The sequence below is a fragment of the Callithrix jacchus genome, chromosome 19, assembly GCF_049354715.1.
Source record: "Callithrix jacchus isolate 240 chromosome 19, calJac240_pri, whole genome shotgun sequence".
Lineage (NCBI taxonomy): Eukaryota > Metazoa > Chordata > Mammalia > Primates > Cebidae > Callithrix > Callithrix jacchus.
Window position 1 is genome coordinate 53,864,753 of NC_133520.1, and position 24,681 is coordinate 53,889,433.

General features: G+C 37.5%; 1 protein-coding gene across 10 annotated transcripts in view; it reads left to right on the forward strand.

The window, feature by feature from the left end:
* TTC13 (tetratricopeptide repeat domain 13) overlaps window positions 1–24,681 on the forward strand; it is a 75,831-nt gene that overhangs the window by 25,291 nt on the left and 25,859 nt on the right. For 2 of the 10 annotated variants that reach the window (XM_035281316.3, XM_035281318.3), the window contains exons 4-11: window positions 513–583; window positions 9,533–9,598; window positions 11,083–11,175; window positions 14,185–14,301; window positions 15,331–15,441; window positions 21,013–21,095; window positions 23,249–23,390; window positions 23,653–23,827. In XM_035281316.3, the coding sequence (XP_035137207.2) occupies window positions 513–583; window positions 9,533–9,598; window positions 11,083–11,175; window positions 14,185–14,301; window positions 15,331–15,441; window positions 21,013–21,095; window positions 23,249–23,390; window positions 23,653–23,827 (858 nt within the window). The remainder of the gene's footprint in view (window positions 1–512; window positions 584–9,532; window positions 9,599–11,082; window positions 11,176–14,184; window positions 14,302–15,330; window positions 15,442–21,012; window positions 21,096–23,248; window positions 23,391–23,652; window positions 23,828–24,681) is intronic. The other 8 variants (XM_035281326.3, XM_078356435.1, XM_035281319.3 and 5 more) reach the window with 4 other exon arrangements.

Sequence of the window (24,681 nt, forward strand, 5' to 3'; positions counted from 1 at the left end):
TTATCCACAGTTAAGCATTGTGCTACCAAATTTGAGTCCCTGTTTTTGTTCTCATTAGATAATTGGCAATAAATTCAGCCACTCTCAGGAATTGCTATTTGTAATGCTATTTGGGTATTTCTTACAACATTCACAGTAAAAATCACATTGCCATGTTAGATGGACATTATTTAGGTGTATTACTAGGTTTTTTGATAGCTAGGAGACATTGCAAAGGTTATTTGGGATTTAAAAATGAATGATGGGCTTAGAAAAAGATAAGTATGTCTTGAAGGCAGATGCTTCATAGATGACTTTAACAATTTACATCTAGGTGGAATTGGAAGGCTGATTAGCAAGTGCGGAGTGATGAAAGTAGAAGAATTCAATGGCACCTTATTAACTTCTGGGTTTTCTTTAACTGCTTTCAGTGCTTGGAGCTGCCTTTGGAGATGTACCGAAGAATTTAGTTATTGATTCTAGTTTGAGCTACTTTATTTTTTCCTTTAATATGTTTGTATTTTGTTTCATAGCTATTGCTTATGTCTTGATTGGCAGTGGTCTCTATGATGAAGCCATACGGCATTTTTCAACAATGCTTCAGGTAATTTTTCTTCTTATTTATATAATTTCAAGTTTATAGTCATGACAAAAATATGGACTAATGCATAGCTGAAGTGCTATAATGAAACATTTTTAAATTATGCAAGAAAACAAAAGAAATTGGTATGGACTGAGCACTTTCTTGGTGCCAGGCCTTGGGACATGCTTTCATTTAATCTTTTAAATGAAAGATTTTAAATAAAACCTAATTTAAATGAGAAAAAGGGAATCTAATCAGCTCAAGCAATTTACTCATAGTCTCCCGACCATCAAGTTGCAGAGATGGGATTCAAATGCAAGCTTTAAAAAAACATTAGCTTCAGTTCACTTTCTTCTCTACCACAATATCTCCCATGAGATACAGACACTGGAAATTCTTGAAATTCCAACTTATTTTCACACAGGAGTTGATCTTCATGATTAACTTAATTTCTCCTCATACGTATGTTTCTAACCTTAATTATAATTATGAGACTCCTCAATGAAGTATTGGGTCTTTATTGATTGGCGGCTGTGCTAAAGTCTGGTTAAGATAAAGCATGCGAGCACTGCATGTGTAAGAGTTGCTGCCCAGCAACATCGGCCTTATATCTTGTATCATTATTTAACTGTATGCACTGTTGGTGCCTAATCATTTATTGTTGATGTGTCTTTCCAGTTAAGTACAGTGAAGAAGATATGGATTTTAGAGCTAGAGATGCCTTAATTCTAATCCACTCTGCTTCTTGCTACAAAGTTGTTTAAACTCCTGAGTTATGGAGATAATAGTAACTACCCCCAAAAAGATTCTTTTTTGGTTTAAATGAAATATCCTATTAAAGTAATTACTGGCTGGGCACGGTGGCTCAAGCCTGTAATCCCAGCACTTTGGGAGGCCGAGGCGGGTGGATCACAAGGTCAAGAGATCGAGACCATCCAGATCAACATGGTGAAACCCCATCTCTGCTAAAAATAGAAAAAATTAGCTAGGGATGGTGGTGTGCGCCTGTAATCCCAGCTACTCGGGAGGCTGAGGCAGGAGAATTGCCTGAACCCAGGAGGCAGAGGTTGCGGTGAGCCGAGATTGTGCCATTGCACTCCAGCCTGGGTAACAAGAGGGAAACTCTGTCTCAAAAAAAAAAAAAAAAAAAAGTAATTACTACCCAGTGCCTGGCACATAGTAAGTGCTTAGTAAATTCTGGCTAGTCAGAGTACCATTCTTGTGTATATTCATCTGTGTTAATCATAGCAAGTGCCAACAAATACCTTACAATCTAGCAGGCAGACTTAAATGATTAATTTTGAAATTTTAGTTTGCTTTTGTTTTCTCTTTAAAAATAAGGTTAATTACATTGATAATATCTTGATTCTGAAACAATTGATGAGATATTTTTAGTTATTACTTTGAGGTCTTTGGATCCAAGCAGCGGTATATTTGGGTGGTCATGTGGAATAGTATTCTTCAGTGGAATTTAAAGTACAAAGGGTAGACTATAAATACTTTTAAAAATCACCTTTCTGTTAAGGGTTGGGAATTTTATAAAAGGTAAGCAAGCACTTTTACACAGTTAACACTTGACCCTGGTTTGAAAGGGAGGTTTTGATGCATTTATAGGAGCAAATATCAGTTAATTTAAGGCAACCAGGGTGGAGCATAGAATCCAGCAGAAATAGGAGGAGTTTGTAGATGTATTATCATTTTATTCAACTTTTTGAAAATGTTATTACCATTGTGGTTGAAGACAATATAACACTGTTAAAATATTTTCAATAATAAAAAATTTTCCAATTCTGCCACTTTAACATTGTTTAAATTTTTTATTCATACCTTTTCAAAGTGTGCATTTGTTTTATAATCTGAATATGTGTACTGTTTTGTATTACTTTTTCACTTAATTCTATACTGTAAATGATTTTCAGTATTTTTCTACAGTCTTATGATTTTAATGGGTCTATGATATGCCTTTGTTTTGTCTGTTTATAGTTGGAGATATTTCTCTTGCAATTGTGTTCAGAAAGTATATTAGCATTTTTCTCTTTGTGCAAAGAAGTTAATAATGTATGAAATGTGATATTGCATTTTCATCAATCTGTGATACAGTGAGTTACTTTCAGCTGGGAAATCACTCTTTGAGAATGTGTGGATTATAAGGTTAGACTGTTTTGCTGGCAGTTCAGACTATTGACGGGGCAGGGATGAAGGCAGCGGAAAGTTCAAATGCAGATGAACGAACTGGGTAGTCATTTATAACGTATTTTTTTCTATAGCAGCAAGAATGTCCTTGACTTTCCTGTTGGTGGTTTCCTCGGTGATTTCTCCCTCTTTACCCTTCATCTTTATGCTTTCCCGCTTTTTCCACATCATGACACATGTGGAAATAATATTTGCATGGCACGTGGGTAAGCAAGAATAGCTTTGGAGCCATCCGGATAAAGCTGTGTGAAAATCTGTTTCATTTTCCTTGCATTATATGGCTGATAAGAAATAGAAACTCCTCCAGCCAGAGGAGCAAGAACCTGTGTCTGAAAAAAAAGAAAGAAAATATGAAGATTTGATGTTAAATGCTAAAATTACTTTCAAAAATTTTAATAAGAAACTTGGTCCTACTTTTCTGGACAAAACTATTCTATATTAGAGTTTATGTTTCAAATTGATGCACAGAGTCTCTGTTTGAGTTTTCTGTTGATTTTATCAAACTCTTGATAGCCAGTGTCATCAAGACACTGTAAAAGTAGGTGGGAACAAATGTCCAAAGAATAGTTATTGCTTCTTCTCCAATTGATTAAAACTCCTTTTTTTTTTTGAGACGGAGTTTCGCTGTTGTTACCCAGACTGGAGTGCAATGGCATGATCTCGGCTCACCGCGCAACCTCCGCCTCCTGGGTTCAAGCAATTCTCCTGCCTCAGCCTCCCGAGTAGCTGGGACTACAGGCGCACACCACCATGCCCAGCTAATTTTCGTATTTTTAGTAGAGACGGGGTTTCACCTTGTTGACCAGGATGGTCTCGATCTCTTGACCTCGTGATCTCCCCACCTCAGCCTCCCAAAGTGCTGGGATTATAGGTGTGAGCCACCGCGCCTGGCCAAAACTCCTTTTTTTCATCATGAATCATAATTTGCATAAATAATTCTCTTTAAATTATATATTACATGTATGATTATTCTCTAAATCATTGCTCTTTTCTTTTTTGTTTTGTTTTTTCTTCTGCTGGCAAGTATAGTGATAATATTTCTTGCAGTAATAAAATACATTTTTATCTCAATAATACTTTTTCATATCCAGTATTTCAGAATAGTGATGAAGCTTTTCTTCAAGCATACACAGATGTTGCTGTACTGCTTTTCATTCTGCAGCTTATATCCAAACTAAATATCACTTGAGAACCATTTTTCTTTGTATATGCTAATATATTTTTACCTGTTCCTTGCAGGACCTTCCAGATATGCAAAATTGCAGTGTTTTTAAACCAGTAAATGTCCTTTAACAAGTCTTCAAAGCGGTAGCTATTCATGCACAGACTTTTTAGTTTTCTTGAGTTCATTAACTCTTGGCAAATTTTTTTTTTAAAGACAGCTCATGAGCTCCAGTATGAAGCAACAGAGCATGGAATCTGATTCCGTTCATAGAAGTAGACAACAAATGGGGACTCGGGGGGCTTGGATTTTATTAGAATCACTATTTTGATAAAATCATTTAATATGAACTTCAGATCTACATATAAGGGATACTTTAACTCCAGAATGACTTTTTGATGTAAAACTTTTATACCTTTCCTGTTGTCTTGGTTTCACCATCAGATTACATGCCTGGGAAATAGTTCCATAATCCTTGGTGTTTCAAAGTGTTTATTAGAATGTTTATTCCCGGTGGTTTGATTATCCTTTATGGAAGTATCAAGGTTTCTAACTGAGCACAATGACAGATGTCAGTCTGCGTTAGAAACTTTTGATTTTTAAAGCTTATGAGTTAGTGTTGTTTCTATGCCAGTGCCCTGAAGTCACTTCCACGTGTGTCAGTGCATCCATAATAGTGTTCTTGGGTTGAAAAGTAGAACTTTCCCTGATTTCTGTGCTTTTTTGGTCCCCATGCAGGGCTAGGTATAACATAAATGCTTCAGCAATTTTATGAGGCAGTTTGGCCTTTGCTGTTCATTATGTGACCTTGAGCTCATCTGATTTTTATCTGATTCCAGTGGAGCTAAACTTGAACATTATTTCCTATTTTACACTAGCACACAAAATTGAAAACATTCCTCTGCATAGAATTTTTAATAACATCCTTTATGCAAATACGTGTGTCTGTCACTCAGGTAAAATCTAATCCTCATTACATTGCTTATGTACTGAATGTTTTGACTTGTTTGTTTTTAGATCCAGTGAGTTTCCAGTTTTAATTAAAAAGCTAGCTGTGTAGTGGTAAATACAGTAAATACTGTAAAATTTAAAATCACTGTATAACTAATAAAATGAGGATGATATATTAGACCTTTTTTTTTGAGAATTGAGACATCTAAGTAGACACAACACCATCTAGGCAACTGTCTTATTATGCCATGATTTTGCAGCTGCATAGAGAAAAATTGGAAGATTGATAATCATTTTCATTTCACTCTTTTTAAGAGTATAGAAACTTCTTAAAGAAACTTTTTAAAAAGTTTATGAAAACTTTATAAAGTATAAATACTATAAAAATACTTTGAAAAGTTGCTCTTCAGAGCCCAATTTGTTTTTAGGAATAAACATTGATTTTTATTTGGGGAAAAAACCCAATAATTTATTATGACATTCCATAAAGAAAAGTTTTTGGCTTTTTAGCTAATGATAGATAAAATAATAATTGAATAAAGTTGCATCAACTTTTAACAATAATAAAATCTGTTATTTAAATTTAGGAATGCTTAATACTAGACTGTAGATATAACAGCCATAATAATTACATGTCCTTCTTGACTGTTAGGAAAACATTCTAAAAAGAAAGAAAAATTGGATAGAGAAAACCTAAATACCTTACAGATGAGCTTAGTAACCAAGTCAGTGCCGTAGTAATGATGAGACCATGGGGTGACTTGGAGGGAAGCCTGTGCGAGGGGCTCTGCGTGGGGCACACATCCAGTCCTACGGTCCAGATCATGATGGCTACCTTTAGGAAGTTTTCAGTGTTCAGATATTTCAGCTGTTGCAAACTTTTGAATGGCTGGGTTGTTTTTTAAACTTAAAATTTTTATTGCTACCAAAATGTTCCGGCCACAAGAGGTGGAGGCCCACCATACATCATTCACCGTGGCACATCTGTCACAGAGCTTTGCCTTCCTGTTACCCTGGATCGGGCTCCTGTTTCCCATGGACTGTACCCTACTTCTATTAGCCACGTTGTCCTGCTTCCTTCCCCTTTGGGAAGAACAGGCTTAGCAGGGCTGACTTTGATCTGATAGATGAATCTCTGGTCTTCTGTGTTGGTTTTTTGCTTGCTATTTCTAGACCATGGCAGGAATAGCAAGGCTTTGTATGGCATTCCTAGCATGTGGAACCTGATACAGCTAACAGTAGGACTTGAGTAAATAATTGTGGAGTGAACAGCGGACATCCATACAATATACAGTGGGAATAAAGGAGAAGGAACACATTTAAAATTGCTGGTAAACCCAGCACTTTGGAAGTTTGAAGCAGGAGGATCACTTGAGCCCAGGAGTTTGAGACCAGCATCTCTACAAAAACAAAATTTAAATTGGCCTGGTGTGATGGTGCACTCCTATACCCCAGCTACCTGAAAGGCTGAGGTGGAAGCATCACTTGAGCCCAGGAGTTTAAGGCTGTAGTGAGCTAGACTTGCACCACTGCACTCCAGCCTGGGTGACAGAATGAGACCCTGTCTTTACAAAAAGAAAAAAAAAAAGAGGAAGGAGATGAGGCTGAACAATAAGGCAGGAAAATGACTAATGTTTTCTTCAAAACCATTTAGATGTTACCCTTTTTTTTGTATTGTGGGTTGCTACCCTTTAGTGGGTCCTGAAATTAATTGGCAAGTCAAGATTAGCACTATTTTTTTAAAAAGTGAAATATAACCCCAAAACCTAAAACACAATAAAATATATATATATATATATAAAAGTGAAATGTATTAGACTAGAAAATATCAGATTCTACTGTGTATAGCAAGTCCTAGATATAACCTAGTGAAACTGTTTTGATACGTGTGTGTATATGCTGTGCACATGTGTATGTATGTACTGGATTGTAATGTAAAAAGTATTTCAGTGGTTTAGAGTTAAAGTTTGAATGTCACTGTATTAGGTGTTGGGGAGTCACTGAATAATTTCAGTTAGGGAAGTGATGTGATGAGACTTTAGTGTTAGCAAGATAACTCTTGGTGTGTGTCTGTGGAGAATAGATGGGAACAGGTAAGGTGATCACAGTATCCTAGGTGAGAGAGGAAGGCTTAGAACAGGGCAGTGGCTGATGGAGTGGGCAGGAGGACCCCGATCTGTTCAGAAGGTGGGAGGGTCAGGATTTGGTGAGGCGTGTGTGAGCTGGAGAGCAGGAAGATGTCAGAGCACCAGCCCTGGCCACGGGTGTGCAGGGGTACCATTCATGTTAGTAGAATAACTGTTTACTGACACCTTTTTCTGATTTACCTTTTGGTCATCTGGAGTAAACTTTTTTCTCAGTTGGGAGAAAAGCAGCTTGGATAATATATTTTGAACTGTAACAAATCTGAGCATAGGTTTGATTCTTCCTGGAGACATATGTTATCCTAAAGCAAGCTTGTCTAACCCATGGGCTTTATGCAGCCCAGGATGGCTTTGGATGTGGCCCAACACAGATTTGTAAGCTTTCTGAAAATATTATGAGATTTATTATTTTTTTAGCTCATTAGCTATTGTTAGTATTAAGGTATTTTATATGTGGCCCAAGACAATTCTTCTTCCAGTGTAGTCCAGGGAAGCCAAAAGATTGGACACCCCCGCTCTAGAGGATGAGCTCGCTGGGTTCACTGCCTTCCACCCCAGCCTGGCCAGGGTTCTGTTCAACTGCTGACTGTTCTATCTTCTGGCTTTTTTTTGCCATGGAAAAACATGAAGCCAGTCTTACTTTTAATTCCTCAGGAGGTTCCCTTTTTTCCTGCTCCCCTTTTCCCCCTTATACCTGTATTCTTTTTTCATCCAAACCACTTGCTCTGCCTTCCTTTAAGCCGGGAAGAATACTTAAATGTTTAAAGTGCTTGTCTCTGGGGGGCAGGATTATAGAGCACCCTTTACTTTCTGCTTGTTGCTTTTCTTCATTTTCTAAATTTTTGCAGTGAAACGTGTATTATTTAAACATTTTTTTCTGATTATAAATGAACATGTCTATTTTAAACAATTAACAGGAATATAACAATGTATTAAGTATAATGGGAATATATCTAGTAATCTCACTCCCCAGAGGAAATTCCTGGTAGCATTTTGGAGAGTTTCTTTCTGTGCACATAATGGTTCACACAATCACATATGATTTATGAAACGTAACTGCCATTCTTCTGTAGATCTATAATGTGTACTTTTTTCCCCTCTCAGCAAATAGCATGAGCACCTCTATGCCAGTTATATATAAGTTATAAACCATAAATCCAGCAATTTGTAGGGGCCAGGGAGGTAACCTGAGCAAAGAGAGTTGGTGCAGTGTGGTAGTGATGGGTAGGCCCTGTGGTGAACTGATGAACATGTACCTCTCATCTAAAGAGACAGCTAGTGCTTAGCTCTGGTCACTTATTTATTGCTGTGTGAGAATGCCAACATGTGGGCCTGTATTTGTTGGATCTTTTGATGTTCTAAGAGAAGCTAGAAACCTCAAATTGTTTAGTTGAATTTTTGTAATTTTTCATATACCATGTAGTACAATCTGCTGTCTGGGTTGTGGCCAGTGATGTGCCAGTTTACCACTGAGTATAGATGCATCTCATTCCATTTGAGTAGCCTATAAGAAAATTTAAATACATGTTATCTTCTCCTTTATTTTTTGCCATTTACTCATCATTGAAGTGGATGTGTTCATTTTCTCCAATACTGGCAGATACCCTAGCTCAGAATTGTAACTTTATCAAGTCTTTGCAGAGATTTTTTTTCTGGAGAATCTAGTGCCATTCTGTTAAATACCTTAGCAGTGCAAGACTTCCACCCAGGACATTATAGCCAGAGACAGCTGTTTATTCTTTTTTAACCATATAGTGAACCATTCAAAGAGATAAAAATTGTAGAGGCTAAATGTAGATGAGAGTCATTTCATTCACTTACCAGCTAACCTGTGTGTAAGGACTCAATGGCCAGGGGTAACAGATGTTTTGTTGTTGGTCCCGATAGGTGTTTCCTCCACCCCATTTGGATTGCGGAATAACAGGAGAGAGCATGAGAACAGGTTGAAAAAAGGGTCTGGTTTTTTATTTCGACCCATTAGTATATAGGGTTGTATTAATCTCCAACAGATTTCAGTGCAGACTCATTTCTAGTTCATTGTGTTGGCACTGAGTGGTTCTTTCCTTTTCAGGTTATTTCATGAATATATGAGAGGAAACAAACAGGTTAGAGGCATTACCCAATCCTTTTACCCAATCCTTTGCTCACATCTCTTTACTCTCTAAGCCTCTTTCTTCTCCTCTGTAAGACATGATTGCTGATGCTGCCAGAGTTGTTGAGAGGATTGCATTTTAAATAAGATGACTCTGTGAAAGAAATGAGCATGTTGCTCAGTAATGTTGGTTCCCTTCTCCTCTCTTTATTATTTTTTTTCAACATGAAACTTTTATTACATTTCATTCAAATGAGCTTTAAGAACATAGACATTTCAGGTTGGAGACTGTGTATTGACTTATGAGTGGTTGTAGCATAAAGAAGTAGAGCTGTCACTTGTGGCATTAATGTGCTTTAAGCAGAAACTGATTTTTTTGTTTTGTTTTGCTTATGGTTTTTGACGTGTTTCTGTTTTGGTCTGACTAGGAGGAGCCTGATCTGGTTAGTGCAATTTATGGCCGAGGGATAGCCTATGGAAAGAAGGGACTACATGTGAGTATGTAATAGTTATGATTGCCATAGCGCCTACATGACCTGACACAGACCAGGGTTTTGCTAGCACTGCTACTGTTCATTGACTCTTGATGGGACATGGAGTGGTATCTATGGTTCCAGTTCACAGATGAGAAAATGGCAGCTAGTAACTGGTGGACTGGGGATTTCCACCCAGATCTGGGGTCAACTTTGATCAACTGAACGTAGACTAAGAAAAGCATGAGACCCTGATTGTATTCCTAAGAGACATTCAATGGTCAAAGTGTAGACTGGGTATCAATAGTGCAGCAGGACTTAGAATTTGAGTTCCTTTCACAATTATCAAAGGTTGATGAAAGAACAAAAGGTTTCTTTAGGCGTGTAACATTTATTTTTATTTGTTATATTTTATACTTTTTGTAGATAGGTATAATATCTTTGTAGCTATAATCAAATTATTCCCCTTATTTCTCTGAGAAAGGCTGGAGGAGGACTATAATAATCATGTTTTACACGAGAAAAGGTACCACGATATAAAAATGAAGACTCCTGAAATTATGTAGTAAATCACGAAATGGTGTAAGTTCAGCTTTCCTAGTCTAGGAGATTATATGCAAACTTTTTCTATTGTCTTACTGTATACTAAAAATATTTGTGTGAAAATGTACTTTGAGAAAGAAATATCACTTTTGTAACTTTTACATTAAAAATATTTATAATGTTTAACCTTTTTATTTTATTACAATTTATAAAATATTAAAATTAATATTGTACTAACCTTGTGCTGGCCTATTGGAGATCCTTGTCTGTTTATATACTTCTGAGGCATAGAAGACTGAGAATGAATTTGGAATTGGGAATGATAGAAGTGGGTAGGAAGGAAATGACATTGCACTCAGAGCATCAGTGAATGACCAGGTTGAAGTTGCGCTAGTAAAGTTCAGAGCTGCCTCTTTCTAATTCTCAGCTTTTAAAATTATAGGTCTCTATATTAAATTTGATTGTATATTTAATAAAAAGTTACACATGCATTTTTAATGTAAAAGTAACATGCAAATGTTAAAGAGAACTTATCTAAACTTCTTAAGGTATAGATTTAGGCTTATGTTTTTATGAGACACTGACCTGATCCATTTCTGTTCCCCCATTGCCACCAGTCAGCATCATTTCATGTGCTGGTATCCATGTACTTATCCACTGAGATTCGTTGATTCCATGTTTAAGCAGATTAAGTGTAGATAATATCCTGCCATCTGTGGAACTTGTGATAGGTAGCCGGGTCTCATGTGTTATTGTTGAGTAAGTAGGTAGACTTGAGTGAGTTAAGTAATTGTAATATCATGACTGATTTGACATGGCACCTCTCTTTCATAGAAGTGAAGTTCATATTTATTTCTAAACAATTGGTTATATCATTACTAAATTATTAGTTTTCTCAGAAAATCTTTTCAGCCTGGTTTTGAGTAACAGTATGTCTCATACTAAGCTAATGCCTTTTCAAGGACATTAAGAATGCTGAGCTTGCTCTGTTCGAACTGAGCCGAGTAATTACCTTGGAACCAGATCGTCCAGAGGTATTTGAGCAGCGAGCAGAAGTGAGTGTGGTTTTCTTTTTCCCTCTGTCATTATTGGGTTAGTCAAATCTCAATTTTTTTTCCTATTATTTTATTACTTGTAAATTTTAATGCTCCCTTAAAACTATTATGTTTTTCTATGTAGGTACTTAATGCCTTTAAACATGGTTGAAATTACTAGAAAACTATAGACTGAGTGATATTCCTGAACTAATATAGAAGAGTAATATTTAGTATGAAAATATGTGGTTATGACGTGTAGTACTTTTATAGATATTCATTGAAAAATATAACACATAATATTTACTGTCTATGTGATATACTTTAGCAAGACTGAGTGTTTGGTGAAACCAGAATTCACAGCCCTTGGAAGCGTTCATTCTGCTGATGTGTATGTGTGCAAGCACTTACATATAGTTCCTATGAGATAGACCTAGCTGCATAGACACATAGATCAAATATGTGTGTAAGCACCTAAATGTAATTCCTGTGAGATAGACCTAGCTGCATAGATACATAGGTCAAATATTTGTGCAAGCAACTTAAATGTAATTCCTATGAGATCGACCTAGCTGCATAGATACATAGATCAAGTGAGGATGATTGCAGCCATACCCTGAAGGAACTTGAAGTAGAGACAGAGAGATAATGTGGTGAAGATGCCATGTAATACTGGCTCAAATAGACAGAAGAGGCACTTCTTTAGGAAGAGAAGGGGAATGTCGGGAGTGTTTGCTGAGGCCATAGGAGGAAGTGAGGCTAGGGCTGATCCAATCCCATGGTGTGGTGGGGACAAGATGGTGGAGAGTGTACAGCGCAGGGACGAGACTCTGTACAAAGGCATTCTGTTTAATGTTTTTAAGTGAAATGTGTTTATTTTACTTTCTTAAAATAATAAGTGATCTAGGCTTCATATGTGTTAATGTATTTAGTCTGAATAAAACAACTTTCAATTATCTGATATGATCTCATAGTTGATCTAAAGAAAAAATTACTTTTTATTTTCTCTTTTGAGAGAGAAAACTAGTTAAGCAAGTGCTAAGGGTGTAGGAATTTAAAAACTATATTTACAATATTTTTGTTCTCAAGATTATCGTGTCTTACAGTTCAGTCTCTTAAAGTGAATTTTATGTTTTGTTGGGGATTTGGCTTTTTGAATAAAATCTTTCTCAGTGAATGATTTAATTTCTTACCTCTTAATCTATTTTGAATTGTAACCCTAAGGGCTGACTATAGTTTATCCCGGCATGAGACTTGCTGGTATTTAGCTGGTGTTTAGTGGCTAATTTGGTGACAGATTTGGTAATCAGCTGCTTCTGGGAGAGGGGACTGATGCTTTGTCCCCTCTATTACTCTGGTTTATGTTAAAATCTGGTAAATCATGAACTAAATTAAGTATACTTAGGTAAGAATTATATAAAAGGACTTTAAAATTTCCATATCTAATAAAAAGCTAATTGTTTATCCAAAATGGCATTGTTAATTAGAAAAATAATTTTTAATTGTCTTAAAAATGTCTAATAATATTCTCATTTTCTGGCATTATTGGGCAATAATGTTATCACATACTGAATTTTCCAGCTCAATTATAACATACCATTTATATATGTCAGAAGTCTTTTTATGAGAAATCTTTCACTTTCATGCTTTCTGAAATACTCTATATTTGATGAATATGTTAACTTTTTAAAGTTACTAATTATTATGCATATTGATGGTTGTGCTGGGGTATAATGATTCAATTATATACCTAGGAGTTGATAACCCAGGGAGGGATGATTTTCCTTCTAAAATACAACCCCAGCCCACTGTGCTTTTTGAATTCTCAGACATATATTCAATTTCTTTCCTCTTTCTGAGCTGTCATGCTTACTATTAGTGATAGGCCTGCCTGAATCCTCTCTCTTGCTGGTTTTATACTTCTGTAGAATAGGAAATCAGTAAAGTTTGGTAGAAATAACCTGTATAATAAGGACAGAATAGGTTGGGCATGATGGGTTATGCCTGTAATCCCAAAATTTTGGGATACTAACACAGGAGGATTGCTTGAGGCCAGGAGTTCAACATCAGCCTGGTCAATGTAGTGAGACCCCCTACCTCTGCAGAAAAATTAAAAAAATAAATTAGCAGGGTATGATGGCATAACCCTGTAGCCCAAACTACTAAAGAGTCTGAGGTAGGAGGATTGCATGATCCCAGGAGTTCGAGGTTACAGTGAGCTATGATTGTGCCACAACATTCCAGCTTGGGTGACAGAGTCAGACCCTGTCTCTAAAACAACAACGAAATAATCCCTAATTTAAGGATGTTTATTCAGGATAAAGTGCTTGGGCTTGATTGCATGAATACTGATACCCATTTTGGATTTTCTTATGTCTTTTGGGTTTACGTTTGCATTCTGAACTGCCTTCTGTATTTTCACATTGCCTGAATACAACTGATTGCTAGCTCAAAAGAGCTTTTCCAAACAGGCTTGCAGATATTTTTCCTCCTTCTCTGTAGATCATGACTCATGAGTTAAAAGTTGTTACGCAAAAGGGCTTAAAGAGCATCTGGAATCTTAGAAGTTGTCATTCAGCTCTTCTTACATAGAGAACAGAGCTAAAGACCATGGAGGACTTTAATCTGTGTCCAATAATTTGTCTATTTTAATGGTTCAAAGTTATCTTTCAGGTTAATTTTGGCGTCTTTGTGTATATATGCCAAATTTTGATTTAACAGATGAAGTCAAGAAAAAAAAAATCATATTACAAGAAAAGCAACATGTGGTATAACCCAGAATGTGAAATAGTGACAAGGCAGTTGCTGCAGTCATAGTTCATCAGCCTCCTGCTTGACTGGACAGAGATTAGTGGCACCTCAGCTGGTTGACTTTGAACCCCATTGCATAGTATGTGGGGTCAAGGATTGCAGCCTGCTGAGAGAATTTTGTGAGTGGAGTATGGTGTAGTGGAATTGAAGAGTCAAAAACATTGGGATTTTAAGGTTGATCATGGGTATTTTTCCTGATTACATGTTTGGGATTTCTAGATTCTGTCCCCTCTGGGACGAATTAATGAAGCAGTGAATGACCTCACTAAAGCTATTCAACTGCAGCCCTCAGCGCGGCTGTACAGACATCGGGGAACCCTGTACTTCATATCAGAGGTGACTTATTTTTGTCTTGAAGTATTTCTTTTTATGATGATGAAGATTTCATTTTTCCCTGGACCCCAGAAAGCGACTCTTTGATAGATTTGGGCTTTGGCTGTTTAGTAATATATGTCTGTGTCCTAAGAGTTATAAAAGCATTTTCTCTACCTGAAATTAAACATTAAGTGGAGAACATTAAGTACTAAAAACATATTTTCTTGTTTGAGCTGTCAGCAATAACTAATTCTGGACTGGCATTTAAAAAAAGAAAGAGAAAGCGAAATTTAGCTTGTGGATTGTATGTCTATCTTTCTTGCAAATGCCGTCATAGGCAAGCAGGTGTGCATGTTGTCAATGGGATTATTAAACTTAGAGGCACAATTTGAATTTCTTCGGGTTTCACAACCCAAGAACCATACCCTGAACTAGCATGGCTTTCCAGACCGTCGCTTCTCTATGTAAGTGACCCAAGCCTCACAAGATTGTCTTTTATCATCAGAGTGGCTTTAATATACGGGGGCAAGAATTGCAGCCTGCTGAGAGTAATTTCATGAGTAGAGTATGATTTATTTAAAGTACGATAAGCCACACAACTATTTCTGTGGCTTATCGTACTTTAAATATCAATTTTCTGTGCAAAAGAAAATATATTAGAAGAGTCTCAGCATAACATATTTTAATGTTAATCTGTGGCATAATTATTTCGGAAATATCTAGTATGATAAAATGCTAGTCCCTGAAGTTTCTCTAACAGATTATTTCTTCAATAGTATTTGAGATAACTTTTCTGCAGTTGAGATAGAGTGCTTAAATTAAACCTTTGCGAGTTTTTCTCACAATTGCTTTTCTTAAAAAACTCCAACGATTTGAATGAGTAGTATAAGCATTTAACTAATATGTATTGTCATGAAATGTTTCCTTTAAAGCCGAAAAGGGCAGAGGATGAATTGAGATTTTTTTCTCTACCAGTCAAAAATTAGGAAATGTTCATATATCTAATTAATGAATACTATTTTATTTTTTCCTCCACTCTCCTTCTCGTAGGACTATGCAACAGCCCATGAAGACTTTCAGCAGTCCTTAGAACTGAACAAAAACCAGCCTATAGCTATGCTATACAAAGGTTTAACTTTCTTTCACAGAGGACTTCTGAAGGTGAAAGTGTTGTGCATATGTGTACCATATGATGACTCTGCTTCTTTTTTGTGGGTGGGAGGAATTTCATTTGACTGATGGCTGGTCTGATGTAGAAGGTAGTCTAAATCAGCATGTTTATTATTTATTCAACTCCTACTATTTGCTGGGTTCCTGGAGGGAGATACAGAAAGGGAAAGGATCAAAGGTTAATAAGTGGGAGAAATGATACTTTACCTTTATAGAGGATATAGTTTGCAAACCTTTTTCCACATATAATTTATCATATGGCAAACATACCCAGGAACCTAGTATAAACAAAGTGCTTTGAAAATGTAGATAAGAAAGATTTGTTGGGACTGCAGAGTTAGAGAAAGTTCCAAAGAACAGGTGAACTTTGTCCTGGACCTGGAAGGCTGAGTAGGATTAGGTGTTGGAAGTGGGAGAAGAAAAGCCCTTCAGGTAGAGAGGAAAGCCGAGGTGATAACACAGGCAGGTGAAAATATGGTCAGTTCACAGAGTGGGAAGTAGTTGGGTGTGGTTGAAGGGAGATGAAGCTGGAAGGCTGGTGGAGGGCAGGTCCTTATCCTGGAGTACTGGGCTAAGCATTTTGACTTAAATTTGCAGGCCAGAAGAGCTATGCATTCTAGATTGACAAAATACATAGATTACAGCATTGAGACCAAATCTGTAATTTAGGATGTAGATTCTGATAGCATGGTGGCTGAGGAGATGAGGGACAGAAAGACTGACCAGGTGATATTGTTGCGTCTGGCTCAGTGGCCATGAAACTTGACCCAGCTCTTGAGAGATCACAGGAACGGGTTGGGAGACCCTTCTGAGATTGACTGTATTAGTATCACTTGATGACTGCCTGACTGTTGGACAGAGGAGGTAGAGGGAAACAGGAAAGCTATCTGAACTGACTGAAAGTATGGGCAGAAATGTGGCCTCCAGCCTGGCCCTTCCTCCTGCCTGGGCATTCGATTCCACGTTCTGAGTCTGTGTGGGGAACCCACTGTGAGAAGGCTTGTGCCAGGAGCCGGGGGCCTGGAACCTGACGGGCAGCTGCCTCTCTCACCTGGGCCTGCTCTGTGCCTCCCAAGGCCAGGCACCCAGGTGCTCTCACACAGGACACATCTAAGCTATCTGATGGAAGACAGATGGGCCTGAGAACAAAATACAGTCAGCCTGCACAGCCAAAAAGCAGTTTGTTCTGACAGGAGCCTCAGAAAGTGGTGCTTAACAAGAACTTTGAAGGCTGTGAAGAAATTGAGTAGTGTGTGGCAGGGATGTGTATTCTGACAGAAAGAACAGACATTTTATTACTTAAAGTGGTTTAAGGATCTGACATACATATATTTGGGTTGTGGGGAGAGTGTTTACCTGTGAAAAGGCCGCACATTGCAAACCCTTAGTGTTAAGGACATTGCTGTCACATAGTAGGTGCCAATACGTATTAGTGGAAAAATGAATTTCAAGGACAGAGCATTGAAGTTGGTGTTTAAAGGCCTTGGTTTGAGCTCTTGCTCCAAGCTCCATGAACAATCAGTTTCTCCTTCTGTGTCTATGAAGTGGAAACAATTCTACTTTTTGCCTCTTGGAGTGATCATGAGGATTCAATAAAATACTTTATGTGAAAAGTACTTTGTAAACGGTAAACAGGAATCCAGTATTAATTATTATAGATTATTTTATCTGTGAAAATTTAAAGTTTTATAGTTTTCTAAAAGAAAAGTCCCCCGTCCCACTAAAAACCAAACCAAAAGGAATTTTACAGATTCTATTTCATAAGCCTCACATTCCTTTTGGAAGTGTGTGGAGGATACCCCTAATAAAGACTTCCCTCTCCCCTCAGGATTCAGACTGGCAGCTGTAGGCTTTGAGAGCAATTTCTTAAAATATGCTTTGAGCAGCTGACAGATGGACTTCTCCAGTTTATTTTGTGTCTGCCCTCTGTTCTTCTCGTCATCTCTGACAGTCACCTTAAATTAAAAAAGAATTCCAAACCTCAGTACTTTACTGGAATTATATCTCTAGGATATCTCATGGAGGAGGAAAAGATTAGAAATACGAAAAATACCAACCTATTTGTATTAAGAGGTTGAAAATATTTCTAAAAGTAAACAAATGCAAACAAATGATTTCGCTTTAGCATTGTTACTGTAAAGCCAGGTTTAGGAACATGGACAGGGCTCTTTGAGGTATTTAAAAATGAAAATTTTTCAGAAAAGAGAAAGTAGGAAGTGCAAAGAACTGCAATTCAGTTTGATTTCCTTTAGATCTGCATGATAAGAACCTAGAAACAGTGCTTTCATTTTGAGCATCAGAAGCCCCTAAGCAAACTAGTCTTACAAAGTTATTTGGCCCTCTGTCCTTTTCACCATGCTCATAAGCACAGCATCAGCAAGTATAATAGATGGGAACTCTTTCTTGGCGTTTTTACACATCCTCTGTCTGAGGAGGTTAAAGTGGGAACTTACTGTCTCATTCATCCAGCGGTGTCCCCATGAGGTATAGAAGAAGTGGAGGGTATCCCTGTCATACAGATTGGAAAACTAAGTTGGTAGTGAAATGGCTGAATTAATAAATGAACTTTGTCCAGATTTTCCTATTTCTCTTGTTAACCACAGAGACAAGTATTAAATGGTCCGATGAGTTTGAGCTATCTTTGTATCCTGAAGGTGGTCTCTCTTGGCCAACAGCAATTTAGAAATTAATTAAGTGGGTGATTGCTTATTTACTTTATGATGTAATCCGTTAGAAGTATATTAGGCAATGTTACATTACAAATTTCACAACTATCCAATTCAGGGGTTATAGCAGGCATTTTGTATCTTCCTAGGGAAAGAACAACAAAAAACTTTTCTGTTGAATCCCATCGTTTTATCTATGTTGTAAGGGATATTTCACAAACCATGTGTCCTGAGCACCTGTTTTTACCAGCCTTTGCTTTGAGAATTATCTGAGAGTGTTCTCTTAGTTATAAGGAACAGCCCTAAGGTGGTGGTTGTCTGTCCACTAGCAAGAAAGATGGGGACTGAAAGTGGTGGGACAGCATTTGCCAAGCAAATTAATTCAGAGCCAGTTCATATGCTTAGAGATTGATTCATTCAAACGTAGTTTCTTTGTTCCCAACGCCTTAAAATCTTGATTCTACTATGTCCCCTCTTTGGCAGAATGAGGTAGAAAGCTGTGCAGTGATTAGACAGGAACCCCGAAACCAAAGACTCTTAAAAGCTGAAGAGAAATCAGACTTTGAAGAACTGTGGCGTCCAAGCATGCTGTAAGTGGAGTGGGTAGCCCCCTGGGCGTCTCCACCTAGCTGTCCACAAGTACTCCAGCCTTAACACGCCTGATGGGCTCGTTATCCCCTCCCGCCCCACCCCACCTCCACCTGCAGCTGCCCTTTCTCCTGTACTTCCTTACTTGGTTAATGCTCTTGCCACCCACCCAGGCTGTTCAGCTTAAAAGCTTCCTACCCTTTGTTCTCCCTCATCTCCCTCCCATACCCAGGCAGCCACCAAACTGCTGTAGTTTGCCTTTCAAAATGTCTCCTGAGGGGCCCTTCTTGTCTCTCCTCAGAGACACTTTCTCAGTTTGAGCTTTCATTATCTCTTGCTCCAACTACTGCAGCAGCTCCCTGATTGGGCTCCCTGTTTCCATTCTCTTCCCTCCCTAGTCTCTTTGTTGCTGCTAGTAGTAATCATCTCTAAAAATTACATTTCCTGAGGTCATGCACCTATGTGAAGCCCCTTAGTCCTCACTGCCTGCACAGCATGGCCCAGGAGGCCCTTCTTTTCCTGGCCCAGCTTCCCACAGTAGCCTGGTCTCCTATCTTTTCCCTCTCCCTTGCACCCACCCATACACCCTGCACTCCTGCCCCACTAAATTTCCCATTTCTATGATCTATACCACTGTACAGTACTATTTGCCCTCTGCAAAGTGTCCTCTTTCTTTACCAAATTCCTTTTCATTCTCCAAGACCCAACTCAGTTGTCACTTCCTCCCTGAAGCCTGTTCCCTTACCCCAGGCTCAGTTAGTTGTTTCTTTCTCTTCATTCCCAGAGACTTACATCTCTATTGTAGCTCTTAATTTGTATTCCAGTAACCTGGTGACACAATTGGCTTTCTAACTAGACTCCATTCTTAGAGGACAGAGATAATGACTGGCTCATCCTTGCCTCCCTGCACCTCACACTGTCTCTGGCACATAGTAGGCACTCAATGCATGTTTACTGAATTAAGAATGTAGTGGTAAAATCTTAAAAGATCAAGGTTACACCATGGCCAGAAGCCTAACTAAAAGTGATCTTTAACATTTCTTAAATGTTAAAGTTTATCCATTCTCATCTTTTTACCCAACAGTAGATATTCAGCAGGAGTCCTTAACTGGTAGATTGTTGTCCCATTGTTACCTTTGAAGAGTTTGCACACCAGCCTCTCTTGTCCTGCTGTCTCCCTTCCAGAGAAAATCAAGGTGCAGGGAATGAATGCCTTTTTGAAGAGTTAGGATTGTACTGCTTTTGCAAAATAATTTTGTGTGCCTTACCAAATCATTAAATATTTATTGAGTGCCTACCATGTGCAGGGTATGTGACATCTTCAGTAGTTTTCTTCTATGAATTATCTAATCAGGTGTAAAATTATCTAAAGTCAAGTCTTTTGCATTAAAGCTGTTAGAGATCATGAATGCTTTATAGCAGGTAACTTAGTAAGATACATATTTTCCTTAGGAAAAGTGTTAGTAAGCTATATCTTTATAATTCTTATTACATTGTATAAGTCATAGTGAAAAGTACATTTAATGCTGGTTTAAACCTAGGTTGTTTCTACTTAAATATAATCATACATTTTATTAGTAGTTTTCCTAGAGGGAGAGGGAGTTAGGGGGTAGCCAAGTACACAATGCATTTCCAAGGATAGCTTCCCAAAGCTTAGTGCCTGTGTAGCGGTTCTCACTTCCTTAGCCACGGACTTGGTGTTAGGCTGAAGGAAGCTAACCCCAAACACCTCCAGCTTAAGGTTTTCATTTTATTTTGTTTTACTCTTTCCTCTTTCTGTGTAGATCATGGGAATCCTTCAGATGGCGAATCTAGGAACCTTTTTGCTTGTTTTAGAAACAGTTTCACACTGGGGTTTCTTTTTTGTCTCTCATTGTTTCAATTTTAAATGTTGCTAGTTACGATCACTTTGAATTATTTCACATAGTGGTTAGGCTTACTTTTTGTCCTAGGGCCTTTATTAATTAAGGACATGATATTAATAATATGAAGGTGAAATGATTAGTATTCAAAGTTTTAATGAAGCAGCAAGTAATAAAATAGATAAAATGGAAAGCTGAATTCTCATTGTAAAGGGGAGAAATTTAAGGCTCTTATTTTTCATAGTACTGCATTTGTTTACTGAAATTAAATCCTTCTGACTTATAGTTTATTGCATTTTCTGCCTCTCTTCTTTAAAAGTCCTCCTATTTAAAATAAAATCTGTCAGAGACTATGTAGGATATATATTTAAATCCTTTTATGATTTGAGTGAAACTCAATTTTAACAGTTATGCAAATGAAATAATTTTCTGTACACTTTTTACAGGAAGCTATTGAATCCTTCAAAGAAGCTTTGAAGCAGAAAGTTGATTTTATAGATGCATATAAAAGTCTAGGACAGGCCTATAGGTGAGTAAAATAATAATAGTTGGAGTAGGAGGGAGGGTGAAGAGTAGGGAGACAAAATAGTTTCACATAATATTTTAAAAGAAATATTATTTCTTAACCAAAGGAGATGGATATTTTGAGTTGTGCAAGTATGTATAGACTTGTTGATATTTTCTCTCAAATGTAGAAAAAATCATATCAGAGAATGTCATGACGCACAGTATTCTCTCTTAACCTCAGTGTGTGTATTGGTCTAGAAAATGTTCATCCTTCAAGGGTTGTTGTTTTCAATAGTGGCATTATAAGCTATTGGGGTATAGATGCTGCTGCTGCTACTTTCTTGACAGTAACTAAGATAAATTGTCTATGATCTCTTTGAAGAGTCCTAGAATGAAGGGATGGAAAAGTTGTGATTATAATGTACGTCTGTTGAGAATGAGAAGCTGTAACTAGAACTTGGCTTCCTGACCGCATGCATTGACCTGAATAGAGCTATTGTAACTTTTGGGTTTAAAAAAAAAAAAAAAAAGTAAGCCAGGCCCAGTGGCTCACATCTGTAATCCCAACAGTTTAGGAAGGTGAGATAGGCGGATCACTTGAGGTCATGTGTTCGAGACTAGCTTGGCCAACGTGGTGAAACCCTGTCTCTACTGAAAATACAAAACTTAGCTGAGCATGGTGGTGGGTGCCTGTAATCCCAGCTACTCAGGAGACTAAGGCAGGAGAATCACTTCAACCCAGGAGGCAGAGTTTGCAGTTAACCAAGATCACACCACTACACTTCAGCTTGGGCGACAGAGTGAGACTCCATCTCAAAAAAAAAGTATACTCTGTTATGAAAAGGAAGTAAGAAGGCATGAGTGAAGGAGCTCATGACTTAGTTCTGCCTTGGTCATTTTGCAGGTGTGTGTGCTTAACTTCCCTGAGCTTCTGGCTTCTCACTTGTAAAGGTGCTGCAAAAGCTAGAAAAGAAAGATAGTGACAGAAAGACCCTTTGTTAGGTACCTTATTCAGGAAGGATTAAATTCAAGAGCTTATTTGTCGGATAGTTTGAGAAGCTCTTATACTGAGTTGGAAAAAGTGTGTTTGGATTTGTTTGGGGTTTCAGGGATGATATTTATGTTTCCTGTCTCACTGAATTATTGAACAGAAATTTAAAACAGATTTGAAAGCACCTTGTAAAGTGCTGTATGAATATAAGCAGAAATTATATTTTTTAAAATATTCATCATTTATACAGAATTGATATATAGAACATTTTGAGGTTATTTCTATTCTTTTTTTTTTTTTTTTTTTGAGACGGAGTTTTGCTCTCGTTACCCAGGCTGGAGTGCAATGGCGTGATCTCGGCTCATCTCAACCTCCGCCTCCTGGGTTCAGGCAATTCTCCTGCCTCAGCCTCCTGAGTAGCTGGGATTACAGGCACGCGCCACCATGCCCAGCTAAAATTCTTTGTAATATATAAAAGAATGATCAGCCAGGCACTGTGGCATGTGCCTGTGGTCCCAGCTTTTCAGAAAGTAAAGTGGGAGCATCGCCTGAGCCCCGAAGGCTGATTTCAGCCTGAGCAATGCAGTGAGACCTGGTTTCTAAACAAATTTAAAAAGCAAATCAAAAGCAGACTGATCCGTAACAATCATTTCCATTCTGGAATGGTTACAATTCTAAAATACACTTCTTTTTTCAGAATTCTAAATTACATAATGATTTACTAGATTTTAAGTGAAGTATCTTTGATGACAAAAAAAAGGTGCATTTTTAAGTCTATGAATTTGATTGAGAATGTTGAAATCGTGTATGATAATAATTAGCATACTTGTTTCCAAAAAGGAAAACTATGTTTTTATCCATATACTAAAATTTACACACGGTTTTTTAAGGTTTGGAACTCATCATGAATAATCAGGGAGAGGGGTTTGAATAAGTGTTTGCCTTTGGAAATCAGGAGATGCATTTTCCCCACAGAATTTCAAGAGCTCTGTGGTTATTGTATAAGCTGCTAAGATTTAGAAGTAAGTGGAAGGTAATGTGTCAGAGGCTATAAAGAAGTAACAAAAGGAACACCCCCATCAGGGCATCTTGTTTACCTATCGGTCCATAATTCCAAGGATAGCTTATTCTGTATGTTTCCTGTAATGTTTATACTGTGTTCATAACTGTTATTAAATACTTAGAGAACTGGGCAATTTTGAAGCAGCCACGGAGAGCTTTCAAAAGGCATTGTTGCTCAACCAAAATCATGTGCAAACCCTCCAGCTCCGGGGAATGATGCTCTACCACCACGGCAGCTTACAGGAAGCCCTGAAGAACTTTAAGGTAAGCATCCGTAAATAAGAACACTGTAATTGGAGTGCTTGAATTATTCTCCAGTGACGTTTAGTGAAATGAACAGAGAAGGGGGACTGAGAATAGTGTTTATACTCCAACAAAAAGAAAAAGAAGAAATCATTGCCCTTGTCCTGTAGACTGTTTAACAGGTCTGATTTGTCTGGAGGGAAAACTAATTCCAGAGTAAAGAATAAAGCATTTCAAAGTTTTTCTGAACTGTATTAATATTAATGCAGCATTTTGTCCTCAGCGGTGTCTGCAGCTAGAGCCATATAATGAAGTGTGCCAGTATATGAAAGGCCTCAGCCATGTTGCCATGGGACAGTTTTATGAAGGGATAAAAGCGCAAACAAAAGTTATGCTGAATGATCCTCTCCCAGGCCAGAAGGCTAGCCCTGAGTATCTTAAAGTGAAGTATCTCCGAGGTAAGTCAGAAAATCACAGAATTGTTGGATTTTTATGCTCAAAGCTGTAGAAATCATATTGCTTGGCTCTTTTATGTTCCATATGAAATAGGGGAGTTTGAAAGAGGCTATATGACTTGTCCACAACCATGCCTTGTCAGTGCTGGTGCAGAGACTAGCTGTTTATGTCTTCGAGAGACCAGTCGGATGTGTTTTCTACCACTTTTAAAATTTTTACTTTATAAAGTTAAAAAATTTTTTACTTAAGTCAAAAAACCATATTTTGGACTAAATGCGACAAAAGCATCTGGAGTATTTGTGTCTAATCACATCTCATCCAAGAATACAGAAAGGGCAGGAAGCTGACATTCTGTGAAGTTCTTTCTGTTAAATGTGAACTTGGTATCTTTGACTTGTCATTCCGTCATGTCAAAATTCTCATATATTTTGGAGAAATATGAGGTGAGGAAGAAGGCAAATCTTGCAGTTACCCTTTTATTAGTTGCAGTTTTACTTACCTATCTCCTGTCTCTGAAGGCATTTTGTTTTTGATTTATTAAAGCCCACATTTTCCTTTGTTATTGTGAGCCCTTTATACCGTGACCATCCAAAAGAATAAAAAGTGAAAAGCTGTGTGTGTGTAATTTTAAATTTGTAGTAGCCACATTAAAAAAGTGAAAAACAAAGAAGTGGAATTTTAATAATATATAATTTTAAATTCAGTACAATCAAAATATCAGCTCAATATATAACATAATTAATATGAAAGTGCTATTCATTAGCTACTTTACATTATTTTTTGTACTAAGTCTTTGAAATCTGGTGTATATTTTATGTTACAGTACATCTCAATTTGGATGCTAAATTTTCATTAG